The 17,817-nt window shown below is 32.6% G+C and overlaps 1 protein-coding gene and 1 long non-coding RNA gene across 3 annotated transcripts; one reads left to right on the forward strand and one right to left on the reverse strand.

Moving 5' to 3' along the window:
- Positions 1-356: 356 nt before the first annotated feature.
- LOC134724546 (uncharacterized) lies at positions 357-9,097 on the reverse strand. Of its 2 annotated transcripts, XM_063587637.1 has the most exons (5): positions 8,894-9,097; positions 8,066-8,290; positions 5,385-5,608; positions 3,536-3,713; positions 357-2,849 (listed from the first exon to the last, which is right to left on the reverse strand). In XM_063587637.1, the coding sequence occupies exons 1-5, from the start codon at positions 9,060-9,062 to the stop codon at positions 790-792; spliced, it is 2,856 nt and encodes a 951-aa protein (XP_063443707.1). In that variant the 5' UTR covers positions 9,063-9,097; the 3' UTR covers positions 357-789. The 2 variants fall into 2 exon arrangements, with proteins under 2 accessions (XP_063443707.1, XP_063443708.1); XM_063587638.1 differs by lacking the exons at positions 8,066-8,290; positions 8,894-9,097 and adding an exon at positions 6,052-6,182.
- Positions 9,098-9,404: 307 nt separating this feature from the next.
- On the forward strand, positions 9,405-11,414 carry LOC134726782 (uncharacterized). Its single transcript, XR_010108637.1, has 2 exons — positions 9,405-10,362; positions 11,179-11,414. It is a non-coding gene; the product is annotated as an uncharacterized LOC134726782 (long non-coding RNA).
- The last annotated feature ends 6,403 nt before the right edge of the window (positions 11,415-17,817 follow it).

Below are 17,817 nucleotides of genomic sequence, written 5' to 3' on the forward strand. Positions count from 1 at the left end.
TTAATCTATAGATAGTAAAGACTAATGAAAGCTAACCCACTGTAAAAATATTTTTTTGCACTTTTTTTAAAACTTCCTCAGAAAAATTCTCGAGCCACTTGACTTTCATAGCTCAAAATTAACATTTTAACAGAATATTTGAATAAAGTAGTTACAGATTATTCGGTTCTCAAAGTGTAAGACGCAATAAAAATCGTATGCTTGCACAATTTTACCGAAATACGGATTTAATTAAGTCCTAAACATTTTGACATTTCTTCGTATATTTTGATCGAAAACCTGTTTAAACAAATCACATTTACGTGTTAAGATCCGACTAAATACCTATTTCCCGATATGGTCAGGTAAAATTGCTATATTAGGGTCTGCATTATGTTCTAAAAGTAACAAAACAATTTCAAAATATCCATAGAATGATGCTTCGGACAATGGGCAATTACCGTCATTGTCATATTTGTTAACGTCAGCATCATTAAGAAGCAAAGTTTCTACAACTTTAAAGTTTCCTGCGCGTGCTGCACGAAATAATGGTGTTTCTCCTAACTTGTTTGAAGAATTAATTTCAGCTTTGTTCTTTATTAAAACCTTCACAGAAACTTCTCTTCCATAGAAGGCTGCTTCCGAAAGGCAAGAATTTCCATGGATATTACAAATGCTTGGATCGGATTTATGTTCAAGTAATAACTCAACAACCTTTGGATTAGTACTTCTGACTGCTATACTCAATGCTGTTTCATTATTATCATTAAAACTGCTGGTATCAGCACCATTCTCAAGTAAATAATTCACTTAAGAAACACGACCAAAATATGACGCAATTGACAAAGGAGTGTGCAAGTGTTTACTGCACTGGTTGATGTTCGCTCCAAATTTAACTAATATGCTCGTTATATCGAAGTTATTTATGGAGGTAGCCAGTAGTAAAGGAAAGTTGTCATCTTGGTCACTTACGTTTGGATCCGAACCATACTTCAATAAAACTCGAACGACGTCTGTGTGACCTCTTTGTACTGCCTCACAAAGACAATAACGCCCATTTGGTAACTCTTTAAAGTTTGCATGATGGTCAAGGAGCATCTTGACAATTCCTAACTGTCCACGTGAAACGGCTTCAAATAGTGGAGAAACACCATAGTTCTTTTGCAAAATATTAGGATCCGCGTTCTGTTGAAGTAAAAAATCAACAATGTCAGTGCTTCCATTTCGACAAGCAACATACAGTGAAGTCCATCCATTATTGTTTTGTAAATTTACGTCTGCGTTGAAGTCGCATAATACTTTCACCACATCAGGAAACCTATTATATGATGCCCAATATAGTGGGAACATTCCTGCAAGACTACGTTTATTTGGGTCAGCATCATACGATAACAACATCTGACAAAGAGCTGTTTTCCCCATTCCGGCTGCAACGCATAAAGGGGTAAATCCTTGCTGATCGGCAATATTTGCATCGGCTTTTGCCTTTAGCAAGATCGATAATGTTGAAGTGTATTCATTTTCGATTGCTATACTGACCATACTGCGACCAATCACATCCCGGATGTTAACATTCATTTTAAAGTCTATCAAAATGTTTACAATGTCGTCATAACCGGAAGTGACAGCTTTAACTAAAGGGGATCTTGTATCTGATTCATCAAACTGTCGTAGTCTTTTCACGATGTCCAACTGGTTGGTATAACAATATGAAGTAAATTTATTTCGATATATTTCGAACGCAAGCTGTCTGTTATCGAATGCCTTGTCAATATGTCGAAGTATCCTTTTAAAGTAATCACACTCTTTCTCTATGGGAACTATTATATAACATCTGTTGTTATCTGCTGCTAGGGATTCAAACTGATAACGTTCAGATACAAACTCTATATTACCATATTGGAGTATAAAATCAAACATCTCAGTACCAACAAAGACAGCTAATATATCAAACAATTTGTCGTGTAGCGCTTTATACTTGTTTTCATCATGTGTGACGTATGACCCTAAAAAACTTTCCAGGTGACGTTTTAATGTCTTTCTTGACGGCACGCAATTCATCTCACATTCCTCGAATAAAAGCTGCACACGTTGTTTATCTTCATCGGATAAGATAGAGGACAGCCAAGTGTCGTCGATGGCGTTATTGAAAAGGACCAGGAGTGCTAAAGAACAAAATGACATTTTGTCATTTTGTAATTGTAACTGTGTTAAGTTTTCTTCTATTGCATGAACAGGCCGATTGAAAAAGTCTTCAATGTCATGCTGTCGATGTTTGGGATATAACTTACACAAAAGGGGAAAGAAGTCATAACGTAAAGAAGGTAAAATGTCTTTGACGATATCTGCCTCGGGGTTTGACAAATACACGCTTGCTATCTTACCTAAATCTTCGTTGGACAATGTAAGATTTGAAGACGACAAATCACATACAGATGATGTCAACAGCTTCAATTTCTGAAAACCTTGACTTCTAAATATGTTTGTTCTGCATGACAATAGTATTTTAGTGTGACGAGTTCTTAAGATATTTTCAATATCGTCCTTGTATATTTCCCATGACTCAGCAAGCTGAGTACTTAAAGAGTATTTACCGCATGCATCATCGATAATAAACACCTGACTTTGATCCGGATTGTGGTAATTTATAATATCTAGTGGGAAATGAACGGGTATAATTTCGCAATTTCCCCCTTGATGTAGACACATAGCTACGTGATGAATCAAAGATGATTTTCCAATTCCGGGGTTTCCAGTTACAGTAACGATGCTATTCTCACTGATTGCACCAAGTAGAAACTTTGCAGCCTTTGTTTCGACGAATAATTTATTTTCAGTCTCCCATGTTTCTACTTTCAACTTCATTAATTCTGAAAAATAAATATGTATTTATCATATCAATTAAACTGCAGTGTGATTACATACACACCATTTAATTGTACAAAAACAAAAAAAGCTTGGGAGAAACATTGACAAACGGTTTAATTGTTGGGAAGCCTTTTTTGAACCTACTTTTCTATGATAATCAAAGAAGTCGCACGAGGAACAATATATTTGTGTGCTGACATGAATTATCAGTGATATGGTTACAATTATAAATTGACTGATTACAAAATATTGAATTTTTGAAAGACTAAGGCTTTCCTACCTCATGCATAGATTACCTTAGCTGAATTTAGCAAAACTTTTAGGAATTTTGGTCCTCAATGCTCTTCAACTTCGTACTTTATTTGGCCTTTTTAAATTTTTTGGATTCGAGCTGATGAGTCTTTTGAAGACGAAACGCGCGTCTGGCATATATACAAAATTCAGTCCTGGTATCTATGATGAGTTTATTTTGTATAAAGGCTACTAGTATAGCAACCCTCAATGTGAATTAAAAAACCCAAAATAATGTTCAATCTTCATAACGCTATGTCAAACCAACAAAAATACGTCTAATCGAATCAACAATATCTAAAACGTCTTAAAGTGTACCTAAAAAATATTAATTCGACAAAAGATCGAATAAGCGTATGAATGAAATAATGCTTAATGGATTTTTTTCTTATTCTACCTTTAACGTTGAACGGAATTGGGTTTTTCAGATTGTTTACAACTTCATTAAGGTTTTGTATTTCTTGAGTATTCTGTCGTATTTCCAGTAACAACTCTTTATCGTGTTGGTTGAGGCTGGCTACTTTGATATCACAGCATTCTTGAACAAATGACTGTCCACCTAAACGTACAATAGCCTAAAAATATAATTAAACTTGATAATAAATAATGACTGAATATTCGATTTCCAAATCTGATGTGACTCTGAATGAATGAGATGTGATACAATGTGCATTAAATTGATTAATTTGTTATCGAATAGTTCGTGTCTATGTTTGTTGGCGTTTGTTTTTGTGGCACATTAGTGTTCCTGTTGTTCCTTAAAGTTTTTTTTTCCTCTTACAGTTGATGTATTTTCCTCAGTTCTAGTTTGTACCTCGGATTAGTTTTCTCTCAGGTGATGTTTGAATTTTTAACACCGGTACATGTATACTATTATTTAGATACACATTTGGTACGGGAACATGTTTAGGTGTAATAATATTATATAATACTTTGGATCAGACCATTACACTAAGTCTCATTTGTAACAGCCAGAAGAGACTCATGTCACCCTACCCGTACATAACTTAGAAACGAACAATATTTGATCTTAATCCTAAATGATTGTGCTTAGCGGAGAAGCAGCAATATTATGTTTTAAATCTTTGGTTTAAACCAGTCGTGGATAGAACACACGACCTCTCGTAATACGACGTTTGATTAGATTACAATTAATGATAAAACAACATGATGCTTAAACGTATTAAATAAATAGATATCTTAAAGATTGATTTTCAAAATTGTACTTTATTAAGCTAGTCTTTTTAACTTTTACTATGCAAGTTTAATTGATGAATCTTCTGAAGACGAAACGAACGTCTGTTGTACACAATCGTTGTATATATGATGAGTTTATTTACTAATGTTACATGATGTAGTACAAATATGATATAATGAAATCCTTATTTCAGGTTATTAGACAGGTTTGGTGAACACTGCAATGGTAACATTATTTTCGTTTACATGATCGGCCCATATCTTTTCAACCGACCGACACATTATTTCACCCGAAAGCCAGTTTATGCAAAGTCTTGTGTAATTTTCAAATTTTTATATTTCAAATGAATATACTTTTTTTCCAAAACGAAGATTGCTACTTCTTCGTACTATGTAGTTTACAAAACGCCAATTAGTTTTTACTTTTGTCATGTTTTAGATGAGATTTGTTACTCTTAAACGTTTTTTTAAGTATTTTTTTCAAAATCAATGGTTGTTCGTGCGCTCTAATGAATGTTTTATTTACAGAATCACATAACAAGCACTGATATCAATATGAGTACATGTTCCATTATAGCAAAATTAAAAGGAACTAAAAATAGAAATTTGCCAATCGCAAATGAATAATAAGATTGTAACACAGTGATGACTGCTATAATCATATTTTGTTTATTTTACTTATTATGTCTGTTTTGTTCACGCATCGTTGTAAATATAACGGAATACGACTGTCATACAAGTGAGAGGTTTATCGCTATAAAACCAAATTCAATCCACCATTTTCTACATTTGAAAATCCCTGTAATAAGTCAGGTATATTACAGTTGTTGTCCATTCGTTTGACAATGTTTGATGTGTTTTATCATTTGATTTGGCCATTTGATTAGGGACTTTCGTTTTTGATTTTTTTGTGATTTTACTTTATGCATACCAAAACATTACCACCTGTTCAAATAGTACAGCAGTGGCAAATCTTTTACAAAATAGTGATTAATTTTGTCGTAGGTCTGTTTTACACGAAGGGACATACTATGACAAGATAAACTTACATTTGAAAGATTATCCCAAGTTTCATTGAATTGTTCTTGCGATATTTTTCCATCGTCAGAATGCGCAATCTGATTTCTGAAATGTTTAATTCTAGAAACATCAGCACCAGGAGACGTATCAGTCTGACTTGGCATCGTGTCTTGTATAGACAAAGGTGTTAAATTCCTCAATAAACATGTCATTAGTGTTATGTCGAACTCGCTAGAAGTTATTTGAGAAGTCCCTGAAAAGACAACATTCAAATACCTCATATACTCATATTATAAGGATTGAGGAGGCATATCAATCTTTTTTCTTAATACTTCCGCTTCAATGTATAGTATATTTCGTAAATTAGAAAAACACACTGATTTCAGAATGGCCTTTTCGTTTTTCGTTATTCAAGCAAAACAGAATCAAACAGTGACACAATACAGCGTTTACTAAATGAAACAAAGTTAGTTTGTATAACCCCCAGAATTTTCAGACAATACAGTTTTTTCAAACAAAATCGGTCCTAGACAAATGCAAGCAACATTTAACATATGATAAACGAAATATAAAGCAAAACAAAAAAAGGACGTACACAGGAATATTTAATGCGACTGTCATACATTTGATAGGTTACACTAGCTTTCTAACCAGGTTCAATCCACCATTTTCTATATATATAAGCTAATGCCTTACCAGGTCAGGAATATGACAGTTGTTATCCATTCGTTTGGTATGTTTGAGCTTTTGGTTTAGCCATTTAATTAGGGACTTTCCTGTTGGATTTTTTCTTCGTAGTTCAGTATATTTGTGATTTTACTTTTCTCTTACTTTATATCATATACACTGCATATATATATATATATATATAATTATATGAACTCGTTATAACACCAGGCTTCTACTTTTGTACGCAATTCTCGAATTCCGTCCGTTTATAGTGACGCTTTTAAATAAAAAAAACAATGCCCACTTTACGGGGCGCCGAATGGGACTCTTGTGGTTTTGTACAAAATTCAATTCTGTCATAACAAAATCATTTTTGTCTTACAAAACTATGTGCTACAGACTTGTTTTGTGAGAACTTCAATTTTGTGATGACAAAATTCATTTGTGTAGACAAAATTTATTTTTGTCATGACAAAATTCATTTTTGTAGACAAAATTCATATTTGTCATGACAAAAGTCAATTTTGTCTTAAAGGTATGCAAATATAAACATATTTGCATACAAAATTGACTTTTGTTACCTGATATGGAAATAAAATCACAAAAGTCAATTGTGTACGGTAAGATTCAATTTTGTGAGACAAAATTGACTTTTGTGAAACAAAATTAACTTTTGTGAGACAAAATTGACTTTTGTGAGACAAAATTGACTTTTGTGAGACAAAAGTCAATTTTGTCATTTTTGTTGAGACAAAATTCAATTTTGTCATTTTTGTTGAGACAAAATTAAATTTTGTCATTTTTGTTGAGACAAAAGTCAATTTTGTCAATTTTGTTGAGACAAAAGTCAATTTTGTTAATTTTGTTGAGACAAAAGTCAATTTTGTTAATTTTGTTGAGACAAAAGTCAATTTTGTCAATTTTGTTGAGACAAAAGTCAATTTTGTGACGACAAAATTCATTTTTGTGATGACAAAATTCAATTTTGTAACAACAAAATTGACTTTTATGAGACAAAATTGACTTTCGTGAGACAAAATTGACCTTCGTGAGACAAAAATCAATTTTGTTGAGACAAAAATCAATTTTGTTGAGACAAAATTGAATTTTGTTAATTTTGTTGAGACAAAATTCAATTTTGTTAATTTTGTTGAGACAAAATTCAATTTTGTTAATTTTATTGAGACAAAATTCAATTTTGTCAATTTTGTTGAGACAAAATTCAATTTTGTCAATTTTGTTGAGACAAAAGTCAATTTTGTCAATTTTGTTGAGACAAAAGTCAATTTTGTGTAACAAAAGTATTTTTTGTGTAACAAAAGTCAATTTTGTGAAACAAAAGTCGATTTTGTATGCAAATTAGTTCACAGAAACCAAACTAAACTAATTTAAATACAAAATTGACTTTTGTCGCTCAATTTTCAAATTAGGTAACAAAAGTCAAGTATGTGTAACAAAAATGAATTTTGTCATGACAAAAGTGACTTTTGTCCGCTGATAGATAATTTTGTATGACAAAATTTCAAATTTGTAGTATGATACAAATTTTGTTAAACTGAACTCATTTTTGTTGAACAAAAGTCAGTTTTGTCCGTACAAAATTGAATTTTGAGTACAAAACCACAAGAGTCCCATTCGGCGCCCCGTACACTTAAGGTCGAGGTAAAAGAGAAATGAAAACCGAAATTTCCGATGACTTTGTCAAATACAACTAAGATAATCGTTGCCAACTGGGGTAAAAAGTCCATAGTATTTCTAAAAGTTAATTTGTACCATAACATTTAGATGATTAAGGTCAACAAAAGTGCTAACTACAGGGCTAGTGATCAATTAGTTTATATCTACATTCTATTTAGTGCTAAATTAACCACGTACAAGTAAAATGAAATACACAGTTGTAAAATACCTTATCAATTGCACTTGTTTAAATCATTTTCAACACGCGTTTAATATCTTGATAAATTATTGTTTGATATATATGTACCAATTCCTAAAAATAAATGAAAAAATAATATTTTCTGCTTTGAATTCCTGAACTTACTTGTACCGTATATGAGAGTCCATTGTGCTTGGTTAATCACTCTCTTTTTCTTTAACTTTTCGAGAGAAGTCTTTTCCATGTTTAAAACTGTTTTTAATCCTCCAGGAGGGAAAAATCGGTCAAACAAAACGCGAACAGCTCTGGGACCAGTTTTCAGTAAGAGAGCAGACAGTCTCAAGTTATGTTTCTCTTCGGGTAACAGTTCTGTCGCCATGGTTAGTAAAACTATAACGTAAATTTAGAAATAAATGAATTTTTGATAAGAAACAAAACAACATATTCAAAGAACAGAATTACTTGATTTTTTTTTTTATACTTTAATCATTTTTTTTTTAAATCAAAATTTCGTTTCAAATGACATAAAATGTTGTCCTGACTGAATATTTGTTTGTCCTTCCTGAATATCAATTTGTCCTTCCTGAATATTTGTTTGTCCTGACTGAATATGTCTTTGTCCTGACTGAAAATTTGTTTGTCCTTCCTGAATATTAATTTGTCCTGACTGAATATTTGTTTGTCCTGACTGAATATGTCTTTGTCCTGACTAAACATTTGTTTGTCCTTCCTGAATATTAATTTGTCCTGACTGAATATTCGTTTGTCCTGACTGAATATGTGTTTGTCCTGACTGAATATGTGTTTGTCCTGACTGAATATGTGTTTGCCCTGACTGAATATTGGTTTGTCCTTCCTGAATATTAATTTGTCCTGACTGAATATTTGTTTGTACTTACTGAATATTTGTTTGCTAATTTGACTCAGCTGTCATTTTATTTTCCTGATAATTGAAATAATGAATAAATATATTGAAATATACATAAAATTTACCTATATCTGAACAAGTCGATGTGATTGTTATTATAAAATTGATGTAAACACTTCCGAACAACAAACTTGTATTACGCATCAACCTTTTACAACCACTTATAAGTTTTATTACACATAGGTCACGGTAAAATTTCCTTATGCTGTTAAGCAAGTTTCGGTTGTCACTCATTATTAGAGAATTTGCATTATTCACGTATCAGGATACGTGCACGGATCGAGGTATACGTATCGAACATATTTGTTTACAATAATGATTTTACCCCGATCTCAATTAAAATTAAATGCATTATATAATATTTTCATCGGGACCAACTTGACTTAAGTTATCCTTTCTTCATATACGTGTCATACGAAACGTCGATACGGATACGCCAGCAAATACTTGAATAATTGCAAATGCTCTATTATTCAGTGTAAATAGAGCTTTCTTACAAATTGATGAAAGGTACGAACGAACGTAAAGGGAGCACGTATCACAATTCCAAAATAACAGTTAAAAGAGTCTTCCCAGTCAACAGACTAACAGTGGGCCAACGTTGGCAAATGGTCGGCGCGTTGGTCGACCGTTGGTGTTGGCTTCACAACATTGGCCCAACGTTGGCAAATTGTCGGTCCGTTGGTCGCAAGTTTATGTTGGCTACACAACATTAGCCCAACGTTGGCAAATTGTCGGTCCGTTGGTCGCAAGTTTATGTTGGCTGCACAACATTGGCCCAGCGTTGGTAAATTGTCGGTACATTGGTCGCACGTTGGTGTTGGCTGCATAACATTGGCCCAACGTTGGTCTGTTGTTGGAAATTCATATTATTATTTCATGTTGGTTATAAATAATCGGGCAACCGTTGGCATAATGTTAGTAGCAACACAGGGCCGATATGAAATTTAGTTAATAGAATTGATTGTATAATATTTTACGCTTTATTTCTCTTGGGAGGCGGATAGTTTCGATTGCAGCAGGCTTTATGAAAAGTTAATGTTATACCGAAAGTGTTTATAAACTGAAATTACATTTACAACTCTATGTTGGGCCAATGCTGGGCCAACGTTGATCATATATTATACTCTATATATAAGTCAGGTAAAATCTATTCTGGAATATCATTACTGTAATAAAAATATGTATATCGTAAACATAGATTGCCTGGTTAAAAATTAAAATTTATTGCAATCATTATTTATAATAAATTTATTCATTAAACTTTGTGAAACATAATAATAGCAATTATATGCAGAGTGATATTTGATACAGCCAGTCTGTTAATCAAGCCGATTCTGATAAGGTTGACCATATGTTCGACAAATTTCAAAGATAGTTGCTATGGTAATTAAGTTTATAGGAAATCTGAATGTAATGGGATGGTCACTTTTGTGACTATTTCCTGTTGTGTATTTGTAAGAAAGCAGTGATACGAAGAAAAAAAAAAGAGAAAATCATGTCATCTGAGATTCAAAGAGAAAGAAAGTAACATGTAAGTTGTAACTTTAAAAAATCTGAAATATATATATATACGATTCAGAATGACAAATACAATAAGATTTTTTAAACTGAGGGATGTTGTTAAAAATCAAAACATATATTAATTTCTATCATTTCATAATGCTAATCTTGAAGTTTATACGTTTCGGGCGAAATATTTTCTAGATTTTAAATCATTTCAATCCTATTAATTATCATGAAATATTTGCCACTGAACATTAGTATCTTCAAACAAATTGTAAATTACCAATATTTTAATATTTTTTTCTAAAATCTATTACGACAAAATGTATGATCATTACTGAAGTTAATAGAATAAAATTATCCGTAATGTTTCAAAAATGTGGTATAATGATTTATACTTCATTAAAATATAAATGAATTTGTAAAGTTTTATTGTTCTATTGTGAAACCTGATCATATACACACTTGCATGTGTAACAGTGTTTTATATATCAAATATATAACTGTTCATTAATACACATCTATTACTAAATTATTCTTTATATATCATGTATATTACGAATATATAAAGTATGATTCTGAATTCTGAAATAATAATAATAATAAGGGTTTGTGAGACATGTACCCACAAATCCGTCTAATACTAATGAATTTCTGACCATTAGACAAATAACCAATATTAAAAATAATTAAAAAAATGGTTATTTAAGATTTTATTTTGTATTAAATAGTGTTTAAAATATTTAGAATATACATTGATTTATATTACATATCTAGAAGGGAGATTACGCACGCATGCATTAGGCAAATACACAATTCAAGTTTACTTATAACTTTATTACAGAGTCGGTCAGAAAAAAAACATAGCTGTAAAGAGTCTTCGGATAAGGAGATAGATGATGCAGCTTAAGATTGGCTGCGCTTATGCCTTGACAAAGAAGGTGGCAAGAAACAGGAGAAGGGAAAACAGGGAAATACATAATAATGACACTGTTGAAGTTCAAATTGAGGAGGACACTCCTCGTGGTGACGACAAATGAAATCAAATTTAAAATAAATAAAGTTTCATCTTCTGAATTATTTAATTTTCATTCTGGATCTGGAACCAATACAACTAAAATTACATCTCCGAAAAAACTATTTGTATGATCGCCTAACCATAAGCCATACGTCATTTTTTCTGTTAAAGGAATAAATGAAATTGATATGAAAAAAGAAGATGTGGTATGATTACTATTGAGACAACTTTTTACAAGACACCAAATGACACAGAGTTTATCTTGTCGATCCATCAAACATTGCCAAATAAATATCTTAGCGTCACACAATAAATAAAATTAAAAAGGCAAAGTTCAAGAAAAAAAAACAAGGACAGTAACAACAATGGGTAATACAAAAATACAGAATTGCTACCTTAAACTTTGGCAGTTTGGAACACAAAAAAAAATCAAATGTGCTCCGAAGTATTTATCATATATCCAGCTCCTCATGCAGCATCCATTGTAATGTGGTTGATACAATAGACCAACGTATTGCCAACACAAAAATGAGAAATATCTACCTTGGACCAACATAGTGCCAACATAAGAAAAGATATTTTTACGTTGGTCCAACGTTGTGCCAACATGGATTTCGTTTTTCATACAATGGGCCAACGTTGGCCCTATGTATTGCATATAACCGTACAACGTTGGGCCAACATCAAGCCATCATGTTGGGCCAACGTAGGCCCACTTTGCACTTATACGTTGGGCCAACGTTAAAATACAACGATGGGCCAATGCAATGATATACGTTGTGCCAATGTTGGGCCAACATACTCATGTTGTCTGGGTTTGTTTTATCCAGTAAAATAGTATTCTTTTCTAAATCAAGTTTATTTTTCAAAAATATTATACACGGTTTTAATATAATCAAACAGAAAAAATAGTGTCAAATACACTTACGTAAGATACGTTACTTACGTAAACCACGAGAACACACATTTCCGCGGGAATTTTTTAAGCACGAGTTTCGAGTATTGTTGAAGTACGTTAGTCTAAATTTAACGACAAGATTCTCATTTATTTTTATTTTTAATAGTACGCTTTCAACAAATTGTCAAAGTGGAATATCGAGATTTGCTAGAAAAACAGATTTTATTTATCAAGAAAATAAATTTACAATTTTGCACCATATATATTGTGGATTATATAATGACGATTTAACAGTACACATGTTTGGAAGATAGACGCGAAGTTGTCGCTTATCGTCCAGTGGCTAATATTTCATGAATGTTCAGGACTATAGGCAAAACGCAATTATACGCTAAAATAACCGTTCCGTTCGGCTCCTGTGTATCATATATACACATAATGGGGGGATATTACCAGAGGTGATGCGATGATTCAAAAGTTATTAAACGAATTAAACGAGCACCAGCATATGGCATAGTATGAAGATCATCTTTTTTTCTTCATTTTCATTTTATTATTTTGAGCGTTGCAAATTTTGAATCAAGGAAGTGTTTGTGTTTTGATTTTTCTTATTCTTCTGTAAGGGAAGAAGACAATGTATTTGGTTTGACGTTTTCATAGGTTAAACAGTGCAACATTGTTATATTGAACAGTGGGGGAGGGGCATTTATTCGTCTGACTTCTCTATATTTAGGATATTTTGCAGTGTTATTTCCTCCGACCTAGTGGTATCATATTTTAACCTATCGTACGTCCCGCAATCCTAAATATATATCTTAAGGAAAAATTCAATTTAATAAGTGTCATTGCATGTAGGATAATTGTCCGAAGTTCCACGACTATTATTTAAATATGTCAAAATAAAGGATCCCTATACGTCAAGCATACGTACCTTTAGTCAATTTGTAAGAAAGCTCTAATAGGCGAGCATATGTGCATGTACCATTTGTAAGCCCTGTATCAATGAGTGTTAAATCCCAGGAATGTTACAGCAGTAAGTGTATCACCGACCAAGTACTCCTGTGTTGATATAATAGATATAGTTCATACTGTACGGTCATTTTTCTGTTCATGTTCGATTATTCCAAGCAATAAACCTTTTTAAACCAAGACATAGATTTGATTTATGTAGATTATGCACAAATTAAGACTGCAGCAACACATATAAATCCCACATGTGGAGCAGGATCTGTTTACCCTTCCAGAGAACCGGAGATCCGCCCCAGTTTTGGTGGGGTTTGTGTTTCTCAGTCTTTAGTTTTCTATGCTGTGTGTTGTGTACCGATGTTTGTTTATCTTGTTCTTTATAAGCCATGGAGTTGTCAGTTTATTATTTTAACTTTATAGTTTAAATGTCCAATTGGTATATCTTGCCTCTCTTTTACAGTTGATATATAGACAGTTTAACCTTAATGGTCTTAAATATAATTTGTCGTTTTAGGTAAATGAAAACTTTGAATAATGAGTAAATTCATAATGCTTAATGATCTTAGGCTGTTTTGTGTGCTTTGAACTCGTCGTGTAAAAGACTGTACTTTGACCTATAATAGTTTATTTTTACAAACTGTGACTTACATTGAGAGTTGTCTCATTGGCACTCATATCACATTTTCTTATATATATATACCTGACATCAATAATTCATATTAAAGTATATTGATACATTTAAACTCTAGTCAAAAGTCAACATAGTGTAGTTGTAAACTCCTTTATCTTTGGTCTTGAGTGGATAGTTGTCTCATTGGCAAACATACCACATCTCCCCCTTTTTATAGAAATATAAGGATTTATATAGTTAAGATTCTTATTATGTATAAATTCTTCCTTGAATCTACATCAGGAAGCTTTCGAAAGAAAGTTTAGTAGTTTGCACAATGTATAACTAAATAGGATTGATTAGTTGATCATTTGCTAAATTCCAAGTAAAAAATAGTTCATGTATGTTACTTGTAATTTAAGAGAGTTGATACTTTATTTTTTGGAAAATACACATATCAATCCACAACAATAAATGTGGGGTATAGTTCAATTTGACAGCATCCCAAATAATTCCAGTGGTCGACTTACAGTCTTTGTTGTAAACATATATATAAGTGAGAGTTTTATTAGTTAGTTAATCAGTTTAATCCAACATTTTCCACCTACTGATATAAAGGTAATGTATTTATGTACAAAGTCAGGAATATGACAGTTTTGTTTTCCATTCGATTGATGTGTTTCAGTTTTTGATTTTGCCATTTGACCAGGACATTCTTATTGAAATATTCTTTGGAATTCAGTATTTTTTCTTGAACAATGGATCAGTGTTATAGCCATATTTTCTAAATAACCCAAGTCTCAAAACCTTATAACACAGGCTTTTAAAAATTAACGATTAAGTATGTTATAAATCTGAATTTGCTGGAATTTTGTCTATCATTTTCAATGTTTAGTGGACTGGGGTAAAAACTCTAATTAAAAGTAGGAATATCAAACCACAGGGAACACATGTACTAAAGAGCCTGTGTCACTCACCGTGGTTTTTGTAAATATTAAACAAAGGACGCAGATGGATTCATAACAAAATTGTGTTTTGGTGATGGTGATGTGTTTGTTCATCTTACTTTACTGAACATTCTAGCTGCTTACAATTATCTCTATCTATAATTAACTTGGCCCAGTAGTTTCAGAGAAGATTTTTGTAAAAGATTACTAAGATTTACGAAAAAATTGTTAAAACTTGACTATAAAGGGCAATAACTCTTGAAGGGGTCAACTGACAATTTTGGTCATGTTGACTTATTTGTAAATCTTACTTTGCCAACATCTATTGTATTTTAAAGTTTATCTCTATCTATAATAATATTCAAGATAACCGAAAACAGCAAAATTTCCTTAAAATTACCAGTTCAGGGGCAGCAAACCCAACAACAGGTTGTCCAATTCATCTGAAAATTTTAGGGCAGATATATTTTTACTTGATAAACAATTTTACTTCATGTCAGATTTGCTTTAAATGCTTTGTTTTTTGAGTTATAAGCCAAAAACTGAATTTTACCCCTATGTTCTATTTTTAACCGTGGCGGCCATCTTGGTTATTTGACCAGGTCACGCCACACATTCTTAAAACTAAATACCCAAATGATGATTGTGGCCAAGTTTGGTTTAATTTGGCCACGTAGTATCAGAGGAGAAGATTTTTGTAAAAGATAACTAAGATTTACAAAAAATTGTTAAAAATTGACTATAAAGGGCAATAACTCCTAAAGCGGTCAAATGACCATTTCGGTCATATTAACTTATTTGTAGATCTTACTTTGTTGAACATTATTGCTGTTTACAGTTTATCTCTATCTATAATAATATTCAAGATCATAACCAAAAACAGCAAAATTTCCTTGAAATTGCCAATTCAGGGGCAGCAACCCAACAACAGGGTTGTCCGATTCATCCGAAAAATTCAGGGCAGATAGATCTTGACCTGATGAATAATTTTAAACCCTGTCATATTTGCTCTAAATGCTTTGGTTTTTTGAGTTATAAGCCCAAAACTGCATTTTACCCCTATGTTCTATTTTGAGCCATGGCAGCCATCTTGGTTGGTTGACCGGGTCACCGGACACATTTTTTAAACTAGATACCCCAATGATAGTTGTGGCCAAGTTTGGTTTAATTTGGCCAAGTTGTTTCAGAGGAGAAGATTTTTGTAAAAGATTACTAAGATCTACAAACTAGAGGCTCTAAAGAGCCTGTGTCGCTCACCTTTGTATATGTGAATATTAAACAAAGGAAGCAGATGAATTCATGACAAAATTGTGTTTTGTTGATGGTGATGTGTTTTTAAATCTTACTTTACTAAACAGTCTTGCTGCTTACAATTATCTCTATCTATAATGAACTTGGCCCAGAAGTATCAGTGGAAATGTTAATTAAAAATTGACTATAAAGGACAATAACTCCTTAGGGGGTCAATCGACCATTTCGGTCATGTTGACTTATTTATAGATCCTACTTTGTTGAACATTATTGCTGTTTACAGTTTATCTTTATCTATAATAATATTCAAGATAATAACCAAAAACAGCAAAATTTCCTTAAAATTTCCGATTCACGGGCAGCAACCCAACAACAGGTTGTCAGATTCATCTGACAATTACAGGGCAGATAGATATTGATCTGATAAGCAATTTCACCCCAAGTCAGATTGCTCTAAATGCTTTGGTTTTTGAGTTATAAGCCAAAAACTGCATTTTACCCCTATGTTATATTTTTAGCCTTTGTGGCCATCTTGGTTGGTTGACCTGGTCACGCCACACATTTTTTAAACTAGATACCCCAAAGATGATTGTTGCCAAGTTTGGATTAACTTGGCCCAGTAGTTTCAGAGGAGAAGATTTTTGTAAAGATAACTAAGATTTACGAAAAAATGGTTAAAAATTGACTATAAAGGGCAATAACTCCTAAACGGGTCAACTGACCATTTCGGTCATGTTGACTTATTTGTAGATCTTACTTTATTGAACATTATTGCTGTTTACAGTTTATCTCTATCTATAATAATATTCAAGATAAAAACCAAAAACAGCAAAATTTCCTTAAAATTACCAATTCAGGACAGCGACCCAACAACCGATTGACCGATTCATCTGAAAATTTTAGAGCAGATAGATCTTGACCTGATAAACATTTTTATCCCATGTCAGATTTCCTCAAAATGTTTTGGTTTTTGAGTTATAAGCCAAAAACTGCATTTTACCCCTATGTTCTATTTTTAGCCGTGGCGGCCATCTTGGTTGGTTGACCAGGTCACGCCACACATTTTTTAAACTAAATACCCCAAAGATGATTGTGGCCAAGTTTGGATTAATTTGGCTCAGTAGTTTCAGAGGAGAAGATTTTTGTAAAAGATTACTTTAATTTACGAAAAATGGTTAAAAATTTACTATAAAGGGCAATAACTCCTAAACGGGTCAACTGACCATTTTGGTCATGTTGACTTATTTGTAGATCTTACTTTGCTGAACATTATTGCTGTTTACAGTTTATCTCTATCTATAATACTATTCAAGATAATAACCAAAAACAGCAAAATTTCATCAAAATTACCAATTCAGGGGCAGCAACCCAACAACCTATTGACTGATTCATCTGAAAATTTCAGGGCAGATAGATCTTGACCTGATAAACATATTTACCCCATGTCAGATTTGCTCTAAATGCTTTGGTTTTTGAGTTATAAGCCAAAAACTGCATTTTACCCCTATGTTCTATTTTTAGCTGTGGCGGCCATCTTGGTTGGTTGACCGGGTCATGCCACACATTTTTTAAACTAGATACCCCAATGATGAGTGTGGCCAAGTTTGGTTTGATTTGGCCCAGTAGTTTCAGAGGAGAAGATTTTTGTAAAAGTTAACAACGACGACGGACGACGGACGACGACGGACGCAAAGTGATGGGAAAAGTTCACTTGGCCCTTCAGGCCAGGTGAGCTAAAAATAGTTAAATATTGACTATAAAGGGCAATAACTCCTAAAGGGGTCATTTGAACA

The sequence above is a fragment of the Mytilus trossulus genome, chromosome 7 (genome assembly GCF_036588685.1).
Source record: "Mytilus trossulus isolate FHL-02 chromosome 7, PNRI_Mtr1.1.1.hap1, whole genome shotgun sequence".
In the NCBI taxonomy this organism is placed as follows: domain Eukaryota; kingdom Metazoa; phylum Mollusca; class Bivalvia; order Mytilida; family Mytilidae; genus Mytilus; species Mytilus trossulus.

What these genes read in the sequence shown, in the direction of transcription:
- LOC134724546 (XM_063587637.1), bottom strand. Translation starts at nt 9,062, where the DNA reads ATGAGTGACAACCGAAACTTGCTTAACAGCATAAGGAAATTTTACCGT. An exon ending in ATCGACTTGTTCAGATATAG is followed by an intron (nt 8,291 to 8,893) that starts GTAAATTTTATG and finishes TTTACGTTATAG; the next exon opens with TTTTACTAACCATGGCGACA. An exon ending in AATTCCGTTCAACGTTAAAG is followed by an intron (nt 2,850 to 3,535) that starts GTAGAATAAGAA and finishes TTTATTTTTCAG; the next exon opens with AATTAATGAAGTTGAAAGTA.